This window comes from Hypoxylon fragiforme (genome assembly GCF_022984875.1).
Source record: "Hypoxylon fragiforme strain CBS 206.31 chromosome Unknown GGS25scaffold_5, whole genome shotgun sequence".
NCBI classification, from domain to species: Eukaryota; Fungi; Ascomycota; class Sordariomycetes; order Xylariales; family Hypoxylaceae; genus Hypoxylon; species Hypoxylon fragiforme.
The window spans coordinates 3,515,839-3,528,168 of NW_026054760.1; the positions used below are offsets into that span (position 1 = coordinate 3,515,839).

General features: G+C 46.6%; 4 protein-coding genes across 4 annotated transcripts; 2 read left to right on the top strand and 2 right to left on the bottom strand.

Annotated features, from left to right (window-relative positions):
• The first annotated feature begins 31 nt into the window (after positions 1-31).
• Positions 32-3,643, top strand: GGS25DRAFT_492701 (uncharacterized protein). The gene is made up of 7 exons (XM_049261205.1): positions 32-504; positions 573-891; positions 941-1,120; positions 1,172-1,329; positions 1,380-2,233; positions 2,288-2,407; positions 2,461-3,643. Exons 1-7 carry the CDS (start codon positions 349-351, stop codon positions 3,191-3,193), a joined length of 2,520 nt encoding a protein of 839 aa, XP_049117176.1. The 5' UTR covers positions 32-348; the 3' UTR covers positions 3,194-3,643.
• Positions 3,644-4,471: 828 nt separating this feature from the next.
• Positions 4,472-5,367, bottom strand: GGS25DRAFT_492705 (transmembrane proteins 14C-domain-containing protein). Its single transcript, XM_049261206.1, has 3 exons — positions 5,185-5,367; positions 4,948-5,040; positions 4,472-4,755 (listed from the first exon to the last, which is right to left on the bottom strand). The coding sequence occupies exons 1-3, from the start codon at positions 5,219-5,221 to the stop codon at positions 4,559-4,561; spliced, it is 327 nt and encodes a 108-aa protein (XP_049117177.1). The 5' UTR covers positions 5,222-5,367; the 3' UTR covers positions 4,472-4,558.
• Positions 5,368-5,379: 12 nt separating this feature from the next.
• Positions 5,380-6,139, top strand: GGS25DRAFT_301087 (uncharacterized protein). The gene has a single exon (XM_049257652.1). It carries the CDS (start codon positions 5,561-5,563, stop codon positions 5,981-5,983), a length of 423 nt encoding a protein of 140 aa, XP_049117178.1. The 5' UTR covers positions 5,380-5,560; the 3' UTR covers positions 5,984-6,139.
• Positions 6,140-6,295: 156 nt separating this feature from the next.
• On the bottom strand, positions 6,296-7,351 carry GGS25DRAFT_522216 (uncharacterized protein; the record flags this gene model as incomplete). The annotated part of the gene is made up of 1 exon (XM_049264185.1): positions 6,296-7,351. One exon carries the CDS (start codon positions 7,349-7,351, stop codon positions 6,296-6,298), a length of 1,056 nt encoding a protein of 351 aa, XP_049117179.1.
• Positions 7,352-12,330: the final 4,979 nt, after the last annotated feature.

Consider the following 12,330-nt stretch of genomic DNA (forward strand, 5'->3'; position numbering starts at 1 on the left):
TTTAAATATGGTCCAAGCTTTTGCTGTCTTGCTTTACATTACTACTAGTAGTACATTACATATGCAATATTGAATGACTTGTCCATTACAACTGTGAAGTCATCGCGAAGCTATTAACTATTTTGCTCTAAATCTTTTGCGCATGCCCCTATGGCTATGCTTTCAAGCCATGTATCTTATATGAATTTCCACCCCCTCCATTAGACTTTCGCTCTTCGTAACCTACTTACCTACAACCGCCATCGCTCATTGTGATCTCTTCCCACACGCCTTCTAGCTTGTAACAGACGACTCCTACGTATAAGAACCGAGTATATCGAAAGAGTTGCCGAAATTCAACACAGCACCATGTCTAATAGTGAAGACCACCCCATCGGTCGTGCATTGGTAGACTTCTCGCTACATGGCATCTTCCCGGAAGAAGACATATCGTCTCGCCGAATTTCAGCACAAGACTTTGCGCCAGCCCTGAGATCCCTCGCAGAAGCTAAAACGAAGCTAGAGGTATGTCATATTTATATCATATAACAATAATCTGAGTCTCAATTCGAATGCTGACCCGTCTTTCATAGTCCGAGGTACACAATATCAACGTAGAAACAGCTTCGGACGTAAATCAATGGGTCGCAAACGCGAAATCTCTCGAAGTAGATATCAACCGATCACGAAGCTGGGCGAATGAAATAGTGCGACGCGCGCAAGCCCCCGACGTGTCAGATAGGGCGAGGCAAGAAGCAGAAGAGAAGGTTGAGTTCTTGGAACGAGAAGTGGTATACAACCAGCAGGTCCACCATGCCCTGACGAACATCAAAATTGTGAATGAGCTTCTAGACCAGGTTGAGCAGGCGCGAGACGACCATAGAGTATTAGAGTCCCTGAATCTACTCGAAAGTAAGACGTTTGCTCGTAGCTCACAGTACCCATCACTAACCAAGTCTAGAATCCTGGACGGCTCTAGACAATGTTCCCGTCAGCAGAAGTTGTCGCGTCATGAAATTGTTAGATATGAGAGCTTTTGAGCTGAAGTCTACAATACACGACGTACTCGAAAATATTTGGAATTACCTAGTGCACGTGGACAATGAAGCACAACAAGTCGCTATACTCGATGGTCGTGAAGGTATGTTAAGGATGTAGCAGCCTAGAATATGGCGATTCTAACATATCGTAGACGAGCAACTGAAACTCAATGACGCCGTCGTAGGCTTAAAGGCATACAAGGAGCTTGATCAAAGGATGGCGTTGTTTTGGCACGCTCTCGACGAAGCCATTGTTGGGCCTCGTACTAATATTGAGGCCCAGGAGTTACCTGCGGTTCACATAGATAATGTAAGGCTACCTTCAACTCGTGTTCGTAAAGATTATTAACAAGTTTTCAGTCGCATCTAGTTTTAAGGGGGAATTCGAACAAGACGATTACTTCCTTGTTCTCCGATCTCGACCAAGTCATGACTTATCTATCCGAGCGTTTACCTGGAGAGCTTGTATATTCATTATCAAGCGTGATGATGCCCGATCTTATCTCTCGGATCGTAGGCACTTGGTTAAACATTGCAGTTCCGGTTTCTTTGAAAGAAATGGACGAGTTCCAACACGTTACTGAAGCTGTCAAGACATTTTGTAACCGGTTACAAAACCTAAACTTTACCAATTTCCAAGAGTTGCAGGAATGGGTAGACGATGCGCCAAAGGTATGGTTGTCTAAGTGTAGGGAAACGGCATTGGACACTGTACGCGCAAAGTTGGCTCAAGGGCTCGGCGAGTCAAAGAGTGTTGAGCGTGTTGAAACTCGAACTATTTCAAAATCTGAAGGGAAGGAACTCGCTGCCAATGGTGTTGGCCCTTCGGGTGACGACAATGACTGGGGTGCGGCGTGGGAGGGTGAAGAAGCAGATACTAATAACGAGGCTACTGATACTAAGCTCGAAGGAAACGAAGACGACGGAACAGATGCATGGGGCTGGGGAGATGATGACCCTGTCGATGAACAGCCCGATGCTCCCGCGCAACCGTCTACAGAGCAGCCCATTGACGATGACCCTACAGAAGCCTGGGGATGGGGTGAAGAAGCCGCAGAAGCCGCTCCTGATGAACCAGCACCAACAGATATATCCTCATCAAACGCGCAAACTCGCGAATTAACCTTGAAGGAAACCTATAATATTTCCTCCATGCCAGAACCTGTCCTCGCACTTGTCTCAACAATCTTAGAAGACGCTGCTCTACTCATCGGGTAAGTCGCATCTACACCTTGTGTTTAAATTTACAGATATCTAACGTGAGAAAGGACCGACGGCAATCCGATGGCGGCGGCGGCTGCAGGCCTCTTCTCGTTGCCAACGCTTGTCCTCGCAATGTTTCGTGCCGTATCGCCATACTATTATACCCTAAATGCGGGTGGCAATATGTAAGTAAGCCGAGCATATCTTACCTTCCGAGTGTTACTCATCTTCATTTCAGGTTTCTTTACAACGATGCTACATATCTCTCCGAGCGGCTTTCCGATGTGGCCAAGAATTGGAAAGCCCGCGGAGATCTGACCCCTCGCGCCATCGCGATGCTTCGGCTCGACAATGATATTAAAGCTCTTCAATCGTTTGCAGCTCGGGCTTACGCGTCTGAAATGTCCACCCAGCGGACAATACTCCGGGACTTACTTGGAGGCCCCCAGAACCTTCTACAGCAGGACGGCCTCGGCACTTCCGATTTAGAAGCGCAGATCGACAATGCTTCTGGGTACGTGCGTGGCCTTGCAGCGACGTGGTCTACGATCTTATCCAAATCTGCGTGGAGCCAAGCAGTGGGTTCGCTCGTGGATACCATCGCGGCTAAACTGATAGCCGACGTGATGGACCTAGCCGGGATTGGGCAGGACGAGGCGTACAACATCGCGAGTCTCATCGCGCGAATAACGGAGCTGGACGATCTATTCCTGCCCACCGACCCGCCGAAGGATGCGGTGCCGACCACGGCGGAGTACGCTGGGAGCTGGCTCCGCCTCAAGTACCTTAGCGAGGTGCTGCAGAGCAACCTCCAGGACGTGCGCTACCTGTGGATGGAGAGCGAGCTAAGCCTGTACTTTACCGTGGAGGAGGTGGTCGAGCTGATCGGCCTGAGTTTCGTGGACAATGCGCGGACGAGAGAAGTCGTTCGCGAGATCGAGGCGAATCCACATCCGCCGGGGGTTCTATAGTAGATGGGCCTAGATAGATGTACCGAACCTATCATGCTCTACATAGTCCTATATGCTTATGTAGGTGTACATCCACATCCATCCCACTGTCATTCTTAACCTTGTAGCTGTAGGTAGGTAGAGAGGATTTACCTGGTTAGACACCCCGCCAACTTTTTCATCCGCAGTAAAATCCTATCGAGCTTTTTTTCTTTTTTTTCTTCTACCTACCTACATCCAACCAACCAACCAACAATGTAAAACCAAAACATCCATCCCATTAAATAAGTCCGCTCTTTTTCTCCGAAACTCGGCTGCGTCAAGCGGGCTGGCGGGCGGGCGGTGTTTTGAGAAAGAAACAGTTGATTGATTGATGGTTTGATTCACATGCTACATACCAACCAACCAACCAACCTACGTACAATACATAACCTGCCTACCTACCTACCTACCTAACCTAGGTGCACATGCACGCTTTGACGGGAATAACTACATGACTGCGGTGACCTCTGTATTGTACATGCCAACTATAGGTACTGTATCAGCCATCATTCCATCCCCATAGCAAACTTATCCATTACATACATGCCTAGGTAATGATCACTGTCTTTGCGTACGCGTTCTAGACTGCCTAGGTTAGGTAGGTTGGGTTAATATTTGCCCAGCCCAACAAAAAAAAAAAACTAAAAACTCATCGCTTAGTACCTAGGTAGGTAGGCTATTGCGAGACACGTCGGCTATGTAGGTAGGTATTCCCTCCTTCCCCTTAATCACTTTTCCCAACGGGAATTAGGTATTACCGTAGTTAATCACAAACCTATGTACATAACTTAGCACATAGGTGCATACCTAGGTAGATAGGTACATAAAATGAAGTACCTAGGTATATACCGGTCTTCCGGCGGCGTGACCGAACGCGAGGCTGTCTGTCTGGCGGACCTTGGGCTTGGATGGGGATAGGAGTTGGTGCTGGTACGTGTATAGACCTACCTACCTACCTACCTCAGTACTTACCGGTTCGTTGGTTGGCTAATTTTAGGCAGGTAGGTAGGTAGGTAGGTAGGTAGGTAGGTTAGAAAGCTTCCATTAACCGCGCTCTGACGTTCTTCCTTTTTATGTGAATACCTACCTACCTAGGTAGGTAGATTCATGTGAATAGAGTAGGGATATCAACCTTTTTTTTTTTTTTTTTGGCCCGAACTAACATTAGTATCATACAACCCCATCTCCATCTCCATCTTTCCCTCCTTCCCTTCCCTTCCCTTCCCTTCCCTTCCCTCCCCTTTCTCACCCTTCCCACCCTTTCCACCCTTCCCCTTCACCAAACAAGCCAGACAGTTAGTTCCAAGCAGACAAGGTAAAAAAACCAAACCAAACCAAACCAAATCAAACACCAAACCGAAACTCCCGCACCTTGTGCTGATAATACGCCGCGGCCACGATGCCCGTGACCGCGAGCCCGATGGGCACGGGGGCGCGGCCGCGGGTGGCGATGACGCGGGGCACGGCGGAGCTCAGCAGGAACAGGCTGTTGGCCAGCGCGAGCTCGGTGCCGTAGTCTTTGTTTTCTTTGATCAGGTGGCCTTTGTAGTACCTGCACATTAGCTTTTTTTTTTTTTTTTTTTTTTTTTTTTGGTTTAGGTGGTTCGAACTGTGCCTCTAGGTACGGTACATGAGAGGTTGAGAGAGTGAGAGAGAAAGGAAGAAAAGGGGGGCGGAGGGAGAGAGAGAGAAAGGGGGGGGGGGGGGGGGGGGGGAGGGGAAGAAAGCCTTACCAGCAAACGCATACGAAACCCCCAACCCCAGCCCAGCGGCGAGCGAAGGCGTGGACTTGGTCCGGATATATCCAGCCGTGCCGCCGACGGTTACTAGATAATACGATGTATTTTCAGTCAGCTCAATGCAATCTCATGCTTTCTTCAATCTACATATAGTACCTAACCTAGGTAAGGTACCTAGATGTAAAAATGTGTAGTATAGGTATTTAGATAGGTAAGGTATATATAACTCACGCAGGCCCGCGAGGGTGAAGCAAGGATGTTCCGCCATTTTCTTATTCTTCCTCTTTTCTTCCTTTGACTCTTCTTTTTTTTTTTTTTTTTTTACTCTCTTCTTCTTTTCTTCCCTTTTCGTTTTTTCTTTTCGTCCTCGCTCGTATATGGTGTTGCTGATATATATCTGATATATATCAATGTTGCGCTAGCGAACAAAGTACATAAGCCCGGCGCGCGGTTTAACTTTCCGAATCCCCCGCTTACTAACCTGCCAACTTAAACACCTGTACATGTATGATGTACTACATAGGTAATCCCTTAACATCTCTTGAGATATCCGTGATGACCACCTGTTTCGAGGTACATGATCATTCGTTATTAAAAAACAAAACAAATGTCTACATATTTTACAATGCTAGAGTTTAGGGGAGTTAAACGCCAAAGGCTCCATCTACACTTCGTATATGCACTTCATTCACTCGCAGCACTTCATCATGTAAAATCAAGTAATAATCTTAATCTCACAAGCGGACTTGGATATTTATATTTGGTATCTTCAACTTGTATTCGACCCTTCTTTCTCTTTACTTGTAGGTCCACTAGTAATAATTCCCACGACGGTATCACCATTGTCTTCTTCTCTCTCCTCTTCTCGCTTCTCTTATCTCCCTCCCCTCTGCTCTTCTCCGTCCCCACGAGCAACAAAAGCCATCCATTAAAGACTAGCTCCAAGGGGGCCAGTTCAGAATCACCAACTTTTCGATATTGGCCGTCTCGGTCAACGAGCCCGGTCCGAAGGAGAAGAAACACACGATAGTAAATTAACGAAGCAGTAGCGAGGGTATTATTGCTTCGAACACAACAAGCCAAGAGGAAAAACCGCAATCGACAAAACCATTAACGACCGTGTGGAGGATTCGGTCCCTGTTCCGGAATCTTTCAGTGTATCATAGGATGACCCGTCCATCTCCCTTAAAAAAAATCAATGTAACGCCGATGCAATGCAAGATATCCTTAGAAAGAGCCCCTCGCAATGCAGCGTGCTCTTCCAGTACTGCCATCGAAATGCTAATAAAAATGAGGAATTGGGTGCGACCCGCACAATTCTGGAAATTTATAAAATCCCCCCTTAGTCGGGGTTGGCGATATATAGACGCCCACCGGTGAGAGTCATGGTTCGTTCATCAACGCTGCCTCTCCGTCGGAGTTCCTCTGGGTTCTTGACGCTCTTCTCTCTAGTCAGAGCGGCATTAAGCATGCTTTTGCTCGCTAGCTTAGCGGCATGGGCGTTCCCGAGTTCAGGAAGGACGTCAGCCTTCTCTGCGCTGCTTCCACTACGAGTGCTTGAAGCGCGATTCAATTTGTCGTCGCCAGGGAGGAATTCGGGATCTTCGATGACCATGCTGCCCGCGCGCTCTGGCGTGTCGCCTGGGCTCCATTTCTTGCTGCCCTGAGAAGCGCCCGAGGTACGATAGGCGAGACCACGTCTGCTGCTAGCAGTACTACTGCGACCGCTGCTCCCCGTCCTACGGTGATTCAAGCGGCGCATTGACAAGTCATCCTCGTCGCCGTCTTCGCCTTCGACCTCGGTAGCGCTCAGTCGCATGGGAACCCCGCTTACGCCCATGTAGGTAGTGTCGGGTGTGTATCCCACCACGCCTGGCTTGCCGTGATGGCGAATCTTGGCAGCCACCTTTCCGGAGGTGCTGCCAATTCCTGTCGAGCTACGGCTTTGCAACGCACCACCGATAACTTCTTGGTTGGCCCTTTGTTTCGCCGCACGCTGCTGGGCTAGGAGTCGGGGGTCTTCGGTTTGTGATCGGTCGCACCATACGGTAGCCTTTTGTTTTCGAAGCAAGGCAACATAGCTGGTCGGAGGCGCACCTCCTGATCTAGAGGAAGTACTACGTCGAATTTCGGCAGAAGGCGAATTCCGGTAGGCGGCAGGAGGGGCATGGCTGGAGGTGGTGCTGAAGGTATTGACGGAAGGAGATCGTCGAGTGTGGCCCGGGGAGGGCTGTGGTTGTTGAAGATGTTGCATCTGTTGCATTTGCTGCATTTGTTGCATTTGGGGGAGAACTGGTGGAAATATGGTGGAAGAGGAGGTTCTTGATCTGGAGTGGGAATAGACTTGAGAAGAGGGATCTAAAGATCTCATCCTCATATTATGGTCCTGGCCTAGCATGATCGACAAGATTCTCTTATTTTCCCCGCCCCTTTTTTTCTCGGTTTGGCACGTCAGTGACGGGTAGAGAGCACAGATGATGCTAATTGCTTATTCCTGGCTAACCGGCGGGCTTTTCGTTTAGGCCGGATCTGCGTTAGGTTTGGCGCAGGGAGGAAAGATAGGCGTTTGGAGGAGATATGTAGATAGGTAGTCGGGAGGAACTTGACTCGTGAGACACGTACACAGTGTGTGCAACTGACAACTGAAACTCCGCGATAGATTATGAGCTCTTCGATGGAGGGAGGTAATGGTGGTAAATGGGAATCGAACAATAAAGCGTAACGGCCCTTACGTACCAAGGCGTAAAGAGGCGTAAAGAGGCGTATAGAAGGGTATGAGGAATGTATGTATGTGATAATGTATTCGGTAGTATGTATGATGTGTATTATGAGGGGAAGGGAAGGGATTGACTTGATTTTCTTATTTCCTTTACAAAGAAATACCGTGCGATAGTGGAGGAAAGCAGAGGAAATCAGTGGGTTTTAGTTTCGAAATCAACAACAGACTTGATGTAATTTTGGTAGACCAAGCCCAGTTAGTCAGGGCTGTTCAAGGGTAAGTCAGGTACCTGTGCCAGGGCAAGTCAACGTTGCATAGGCTGTGCCTCCTGCTGATGTGGATGATGTCTTGTCGCCGAGAGCAGTGTTCCCTCTTTTTTTTTTCTTTTTTTTTGCCCTCTTTTTTTTTTCTTTGGTTGGGAGGGAGCTCAAAAGTGTGATGATGATGACTGGATAACACAAGTGCGGAATGTGATACCTATGTATGTATGGTAAGTTATGGGTCTATCTTCTTTTTTTCTTCTCTTCCTCTTCTCTCTCTCTCTTTTCTTTTTAATCTTCTCTCTTTTTTGTTTTTGGTGCTTGCTCTTGTTCTGTTTAATAGCACCTACTATCACAACTCTGGCCTAGGTTAGGTGCATACCTAGTAAGTAGTACATAAGTATGTAGTGCTGTTTTTTTTTTCGAATAGGCTAGGCTAGGCTAGGCTTGTCTTTTGGTGGGGGTGATTGTGGTGTGTGTGTGTGTGTCAAGTGTGCACATGTGCGTCGTACTGTAATGTCGTATCTCTGGAGACTTGCGCTACAACTTACAGTACTTCAATAATAGTACTAGTATTGCACAATGAGTAGTACAATTTTCAATAGTAGCTGTAAGGACACTGATGAAGAGTGCTTTAATATAGATAGGTAGATATCTGATGAATGAATAAATGTTTCGTTAGAATTATTATTGTTTTGGATCAATGTTGGTTATGGAACGAGGAAGATTGAACGATATATGTACATATGTAGGTTAGGTACTCACTATAGTAACATCAATATCAATTGAGAATTTGAGATGTCCACCAAGGTTGCGCCAGCTGATAGACGGTTGGGTTCAATGGGTTCAATGTTAAGCGCAACGCAACAAAGTTCAAGGCCAACGAGTATCTGACACTACCTGTAACTACTACTAGCGCACTAACTAACCATGCGTATAGGTACTAGGTAGTAATTCAGGCGCTAAAATAGATAAAGGCTTTTTATTCTTTGTTCTGTTCAAGTTGTTCGGTTGTTCGGTTGTTCGGCTTGCTCTGTTGTAATTGATGTTGTAATGCTGTAATGCTGTAATGCTGTAATGCTGTAATGTTCTCTTAAACCAAGAATAACTAGAAGTTACTTAGTTTAGTTAGATAATAATAAAAAAGAAACAGACTTGAGGCTTTTCAAGGTCGAGTCGGCTTCTCTCCTTCCGCTTCGTTTTTTTCTTTAAACCACACTACTAGTAGTACTAATAACTTTTTAGTGGGAATTTAATTGCTGAAATGTCGTTCGTTGCAGCTATCGTTACGCCTACAACAACCGAACTGTTCGGGGGTGGCGTAATCCACAGTACGTTTCTTTCGATGCCAAAAAGGCCTGGAGATAAAAAAAAAAAAAGGAACTTTGACGATCCCAGCTGAAATCTCTCAATCAGGCGTAGCACCAAATAGCTTGTTCTTGACAGCTTAACCAATCAAACCGGGATCGGCTACAAGGCGGCCTTCCTTAGTCGCTAATCGTTTTGCAGCTTGGTTGACGTGATCTCGATATATTATATTGAACGTTTGGAGAAGGGATTGTCCAATGGCGGCGTCAATACTATCTGCAGAGCGTTGATCTCCCCTTTGAATTGCCCAAAGCTGTACAGATGCTCGCCTACCAAAGTACGGAACGATGCGCAAAACGATGTGCAACGAGCTGCACGCAAAGCCAGAGCCAAGTCTTTCCAAAGGGCCAAAGCTGACAAGGTCAGAGAGATAAGGCCAAGGTGAGGAGTTGATCAGCCTGTCACCTTTTTTAAGGCTGGATATATTAATATTGATATTGATATTGATATGGAGATGTATATGGAGATGGAGATGGAGATATGGGTATGTATAATATGAAAAGAGGGGGGCAAGATGAAAACAGAAGCAAAAAGAAAAAGTGCACAAATGTAACGATGGCTTCCTGCCTTTCTTATATACCGCCAGTTACTGTACATCTAACACCCAGAGCTCATCGTCACCATCATCAACACCAACATGAACAAATATCTAGGCAGGCATAATATCCAATGCCTACCTATACTCAAGGGCCTAGATACTATGTCCTCAAGGACCTGTGCATTGCACTATACCACACACACACGATACGATATTACATTACTTGGAAATAAAGAGGCTAAGCCGGCAAGGGTCCGAGTTTCTAGCTATGGCTCTATGCTCTTCTCGTTCGGGTAACGATAGGAAACAATCGTTCGTCTCTCGGTCTTATTTGCTCGAATTATTTAATGTTCTCTCACATCAGGCCATTGCCCACTAGCCTTATTTAGGACGGCGGGGAAGGGGATCGAAGATTGTTCTATTGTATTTTCACAATCCCATCTTGCCATTGTATGCGAATGGATAGTATACTGGTCCTGGACTCCTGGGTAAGCACATGTATCCTGCGCTCCTGGGCACGTATGGATGACATTGGATGTATGTAGGTGGGTGATACTATAGCAACTATTAGCAAGTACGCATAGTCGGTATGTGACTAGTCGATTTTGCATGTTATCGTCGTACATGCAAATAATCGCGCCATTGGTCACAATGTAATGTGCTAGTTAGCATCTCTCGTCGCGGAGCTCATTGTCGAGTATGTTCCCTGTTTAGGGTACCAATGAAGAGGGAGAGAAAGAGACAGAGCTAATCCCTACCAACCGAGAAACCGAGGATCCCCACAGAGTCGCAGACGCCGTGTACAACTCTAAAATAGCAAAAGTGCCGTTACAGTTATCGTTCAGCTGTCCCCAAGTCCCATCTCCCACCTCGTCAACCTGATACTAGATCTGTATGTGATTACATACTACATATGTAGTAGCAAACATCAAATTCAAGTTTGCCCAACGCTTGTCCGCGTTTCGGCAGGTACATAGGTTCAGGTAGATGAAGCTAGGTAAGCTGGGTAGGCAAGTAATATGATATAATAACTAGTGAACCGTAACACGAACACGACAAACAGTGACGAAATTGCCCTTCCCGTCCCCCCCCTCCCTAGCCTTCTCCAGCTCGGCTCGGCGAATTTCCCTATGGATCTAAAGAGCAACTAGTAGACCAAGAAGTGGCGGTAGCTAGCTGGCACCGGTTAACTATTACTAGCCATCTCACTGAAACGTTGTGACGTTTAGCTAGAATAGAGGCTTAGGGAGGCTACCTTCAGGTAGTTATATTGCACTAGGTTAGGCCAGTAATGGTGTCTATCTGCCACAGTAGATGTTCTGATTGCGCATAGGCAAGGCCGAGACTAGTCCACATGTCCATATATGGCATACATATCATAGAATGCATCGTAGAATATAGCTAGGCATCTATGAACGGAGTACTACTGTAGATAGCCAAGAGCTAGTCGGGAAAAGATAACTAATATCTACTTAGACGGAGGGGGATGAAATGCGAAGGTTTTTCAACTCAATTCAAACAAGCCATCATCAACAGTCCGTGGGCAGCAACAAATTACCTGACTTATCTGACTACCGAGACAGCTAGTTTCGGTATGTAAAGTAAAGTAGGTGCCTATGTAGGCTGTTTGTGTATTATGCGCTGTTCACGTCGCATCTATATAATTCATTTAATTCAGCTCCTCGGCCTTGCTGCGCTAAAACAAGGAGCAAGCACATCAATGGCCTAGACGCTTCAGGTACACCATCGAGAGAGTTCTCTCGACGAGTCATGTTTGGATCATGGGGAGTTTTAGTCTTTAGCTGCAAATCCGGCGCCGGTTCCGTGTGGTTTTTTTTGGTATAGTACCTATTAGAGAAGGGGGGAAAGAGGTGGGAGGTACATAGGAGGAGGCTTGAACGAATTAACGATCCCGACTCCCAATCGGTGTATTACAAGTCTATTGACTTACTTGCATGATAGCTATTACTGATTTCACTGCATAGATTCCCAGGCTAGGCTATCCCGGGTGCCGCTTGAAGTTCATCAATAAGTATTGTAGGTAGGTAATAGGTATGGAATGTTATATCAAGTCCGAGTCCGACTACCCTCGTTCTTTTTTTCTTATCCGAACATTAATACCAATTAATCAAGCACCTGTACAGGCTGTACCTAACCTACGTAGGTACAATAAGGCAAGGTACATAAGGCATATGTATGGGGGCACGGGTATTCCAACGGCAATATGGTATGGCGCCGAGAATTCCGGCCTCATGGAATGAAGCACGTGTCGTCCAAGACAAATAACAGTGCAGCATAAGTCCATTGGTAACCTACCTGGTACCTGTGCACGCACGCATGGATGTCAGATTCTCTGGTTCTCGGCGACACGCGAGAGAAGCAATCAATCAATTGTAGCAGCAAATTGCCTACTATAACTATGAAATGATCGTCAAATCGTTCGATCCGCGATTTGGCTCCCAACGATCCCCCAGATGCGTGCCGTCTGCCCG

What these genes read in the sequence shown, in the direction of transcription:
- GGS25DRAFT_301087 (XM_049257652.1), top strand. Translation starts at nt 5,561, where the DNA reads ATGTCTACATATTTTACAATGCTAGAGTTTAGGGGAGTTAAACGCCAA.
- GGS25DRAFT_492701 (XM_049261205.1), top strand. Translation starts at nt 349, where the DNA reads ATGTCTAATAGTGAAGACCACCCCATCGGTCGTGCATTGGTAGACTTC. An exon ending in GTCCCTGAATCTACTCGAAA is followed by an intron (nt 892 to 940) that starts GTAAGACGTTTG and finishes AACCAAGTCTAG; the next exon opens with AATCCTGGACGGCTCTAGAC. An exon ending in CTGCGGTTCACATAGATAAT is followed by an intron (nt 1,330 to 1,379) that starts GTAAGGCTACCT and finishes ACAAGTTTTCAG; the next exon opens with TCGCATCTAGTTTTAAGGGG.
- GGS25DRAFT_492705 (XM_049261206.1), bottom strand. Translation starts at nt 5,221, where the DNA reads ATGGCGGAACATCCTTGCTTCACCCTCGCGGGCCTGC. An exon ending in CTTCACCCTCGCGGGCCTGC is followed by an intron (nt 5,041 to 5,184) that starts GTGAGTTATATA and finishes CGTATTATCTAG; the next exon opens with TAACCGTCGGCGGCACGGCT. An exon ending in GGTTTCGTATGCGTTTGCTG is followed by an intron (nt 4,756 to 4,947) that starts GTAAGGCTTTCT and finishes GGTACTACAAAG; the next exon opens with GCCACCTGATCAAAGAAAAC.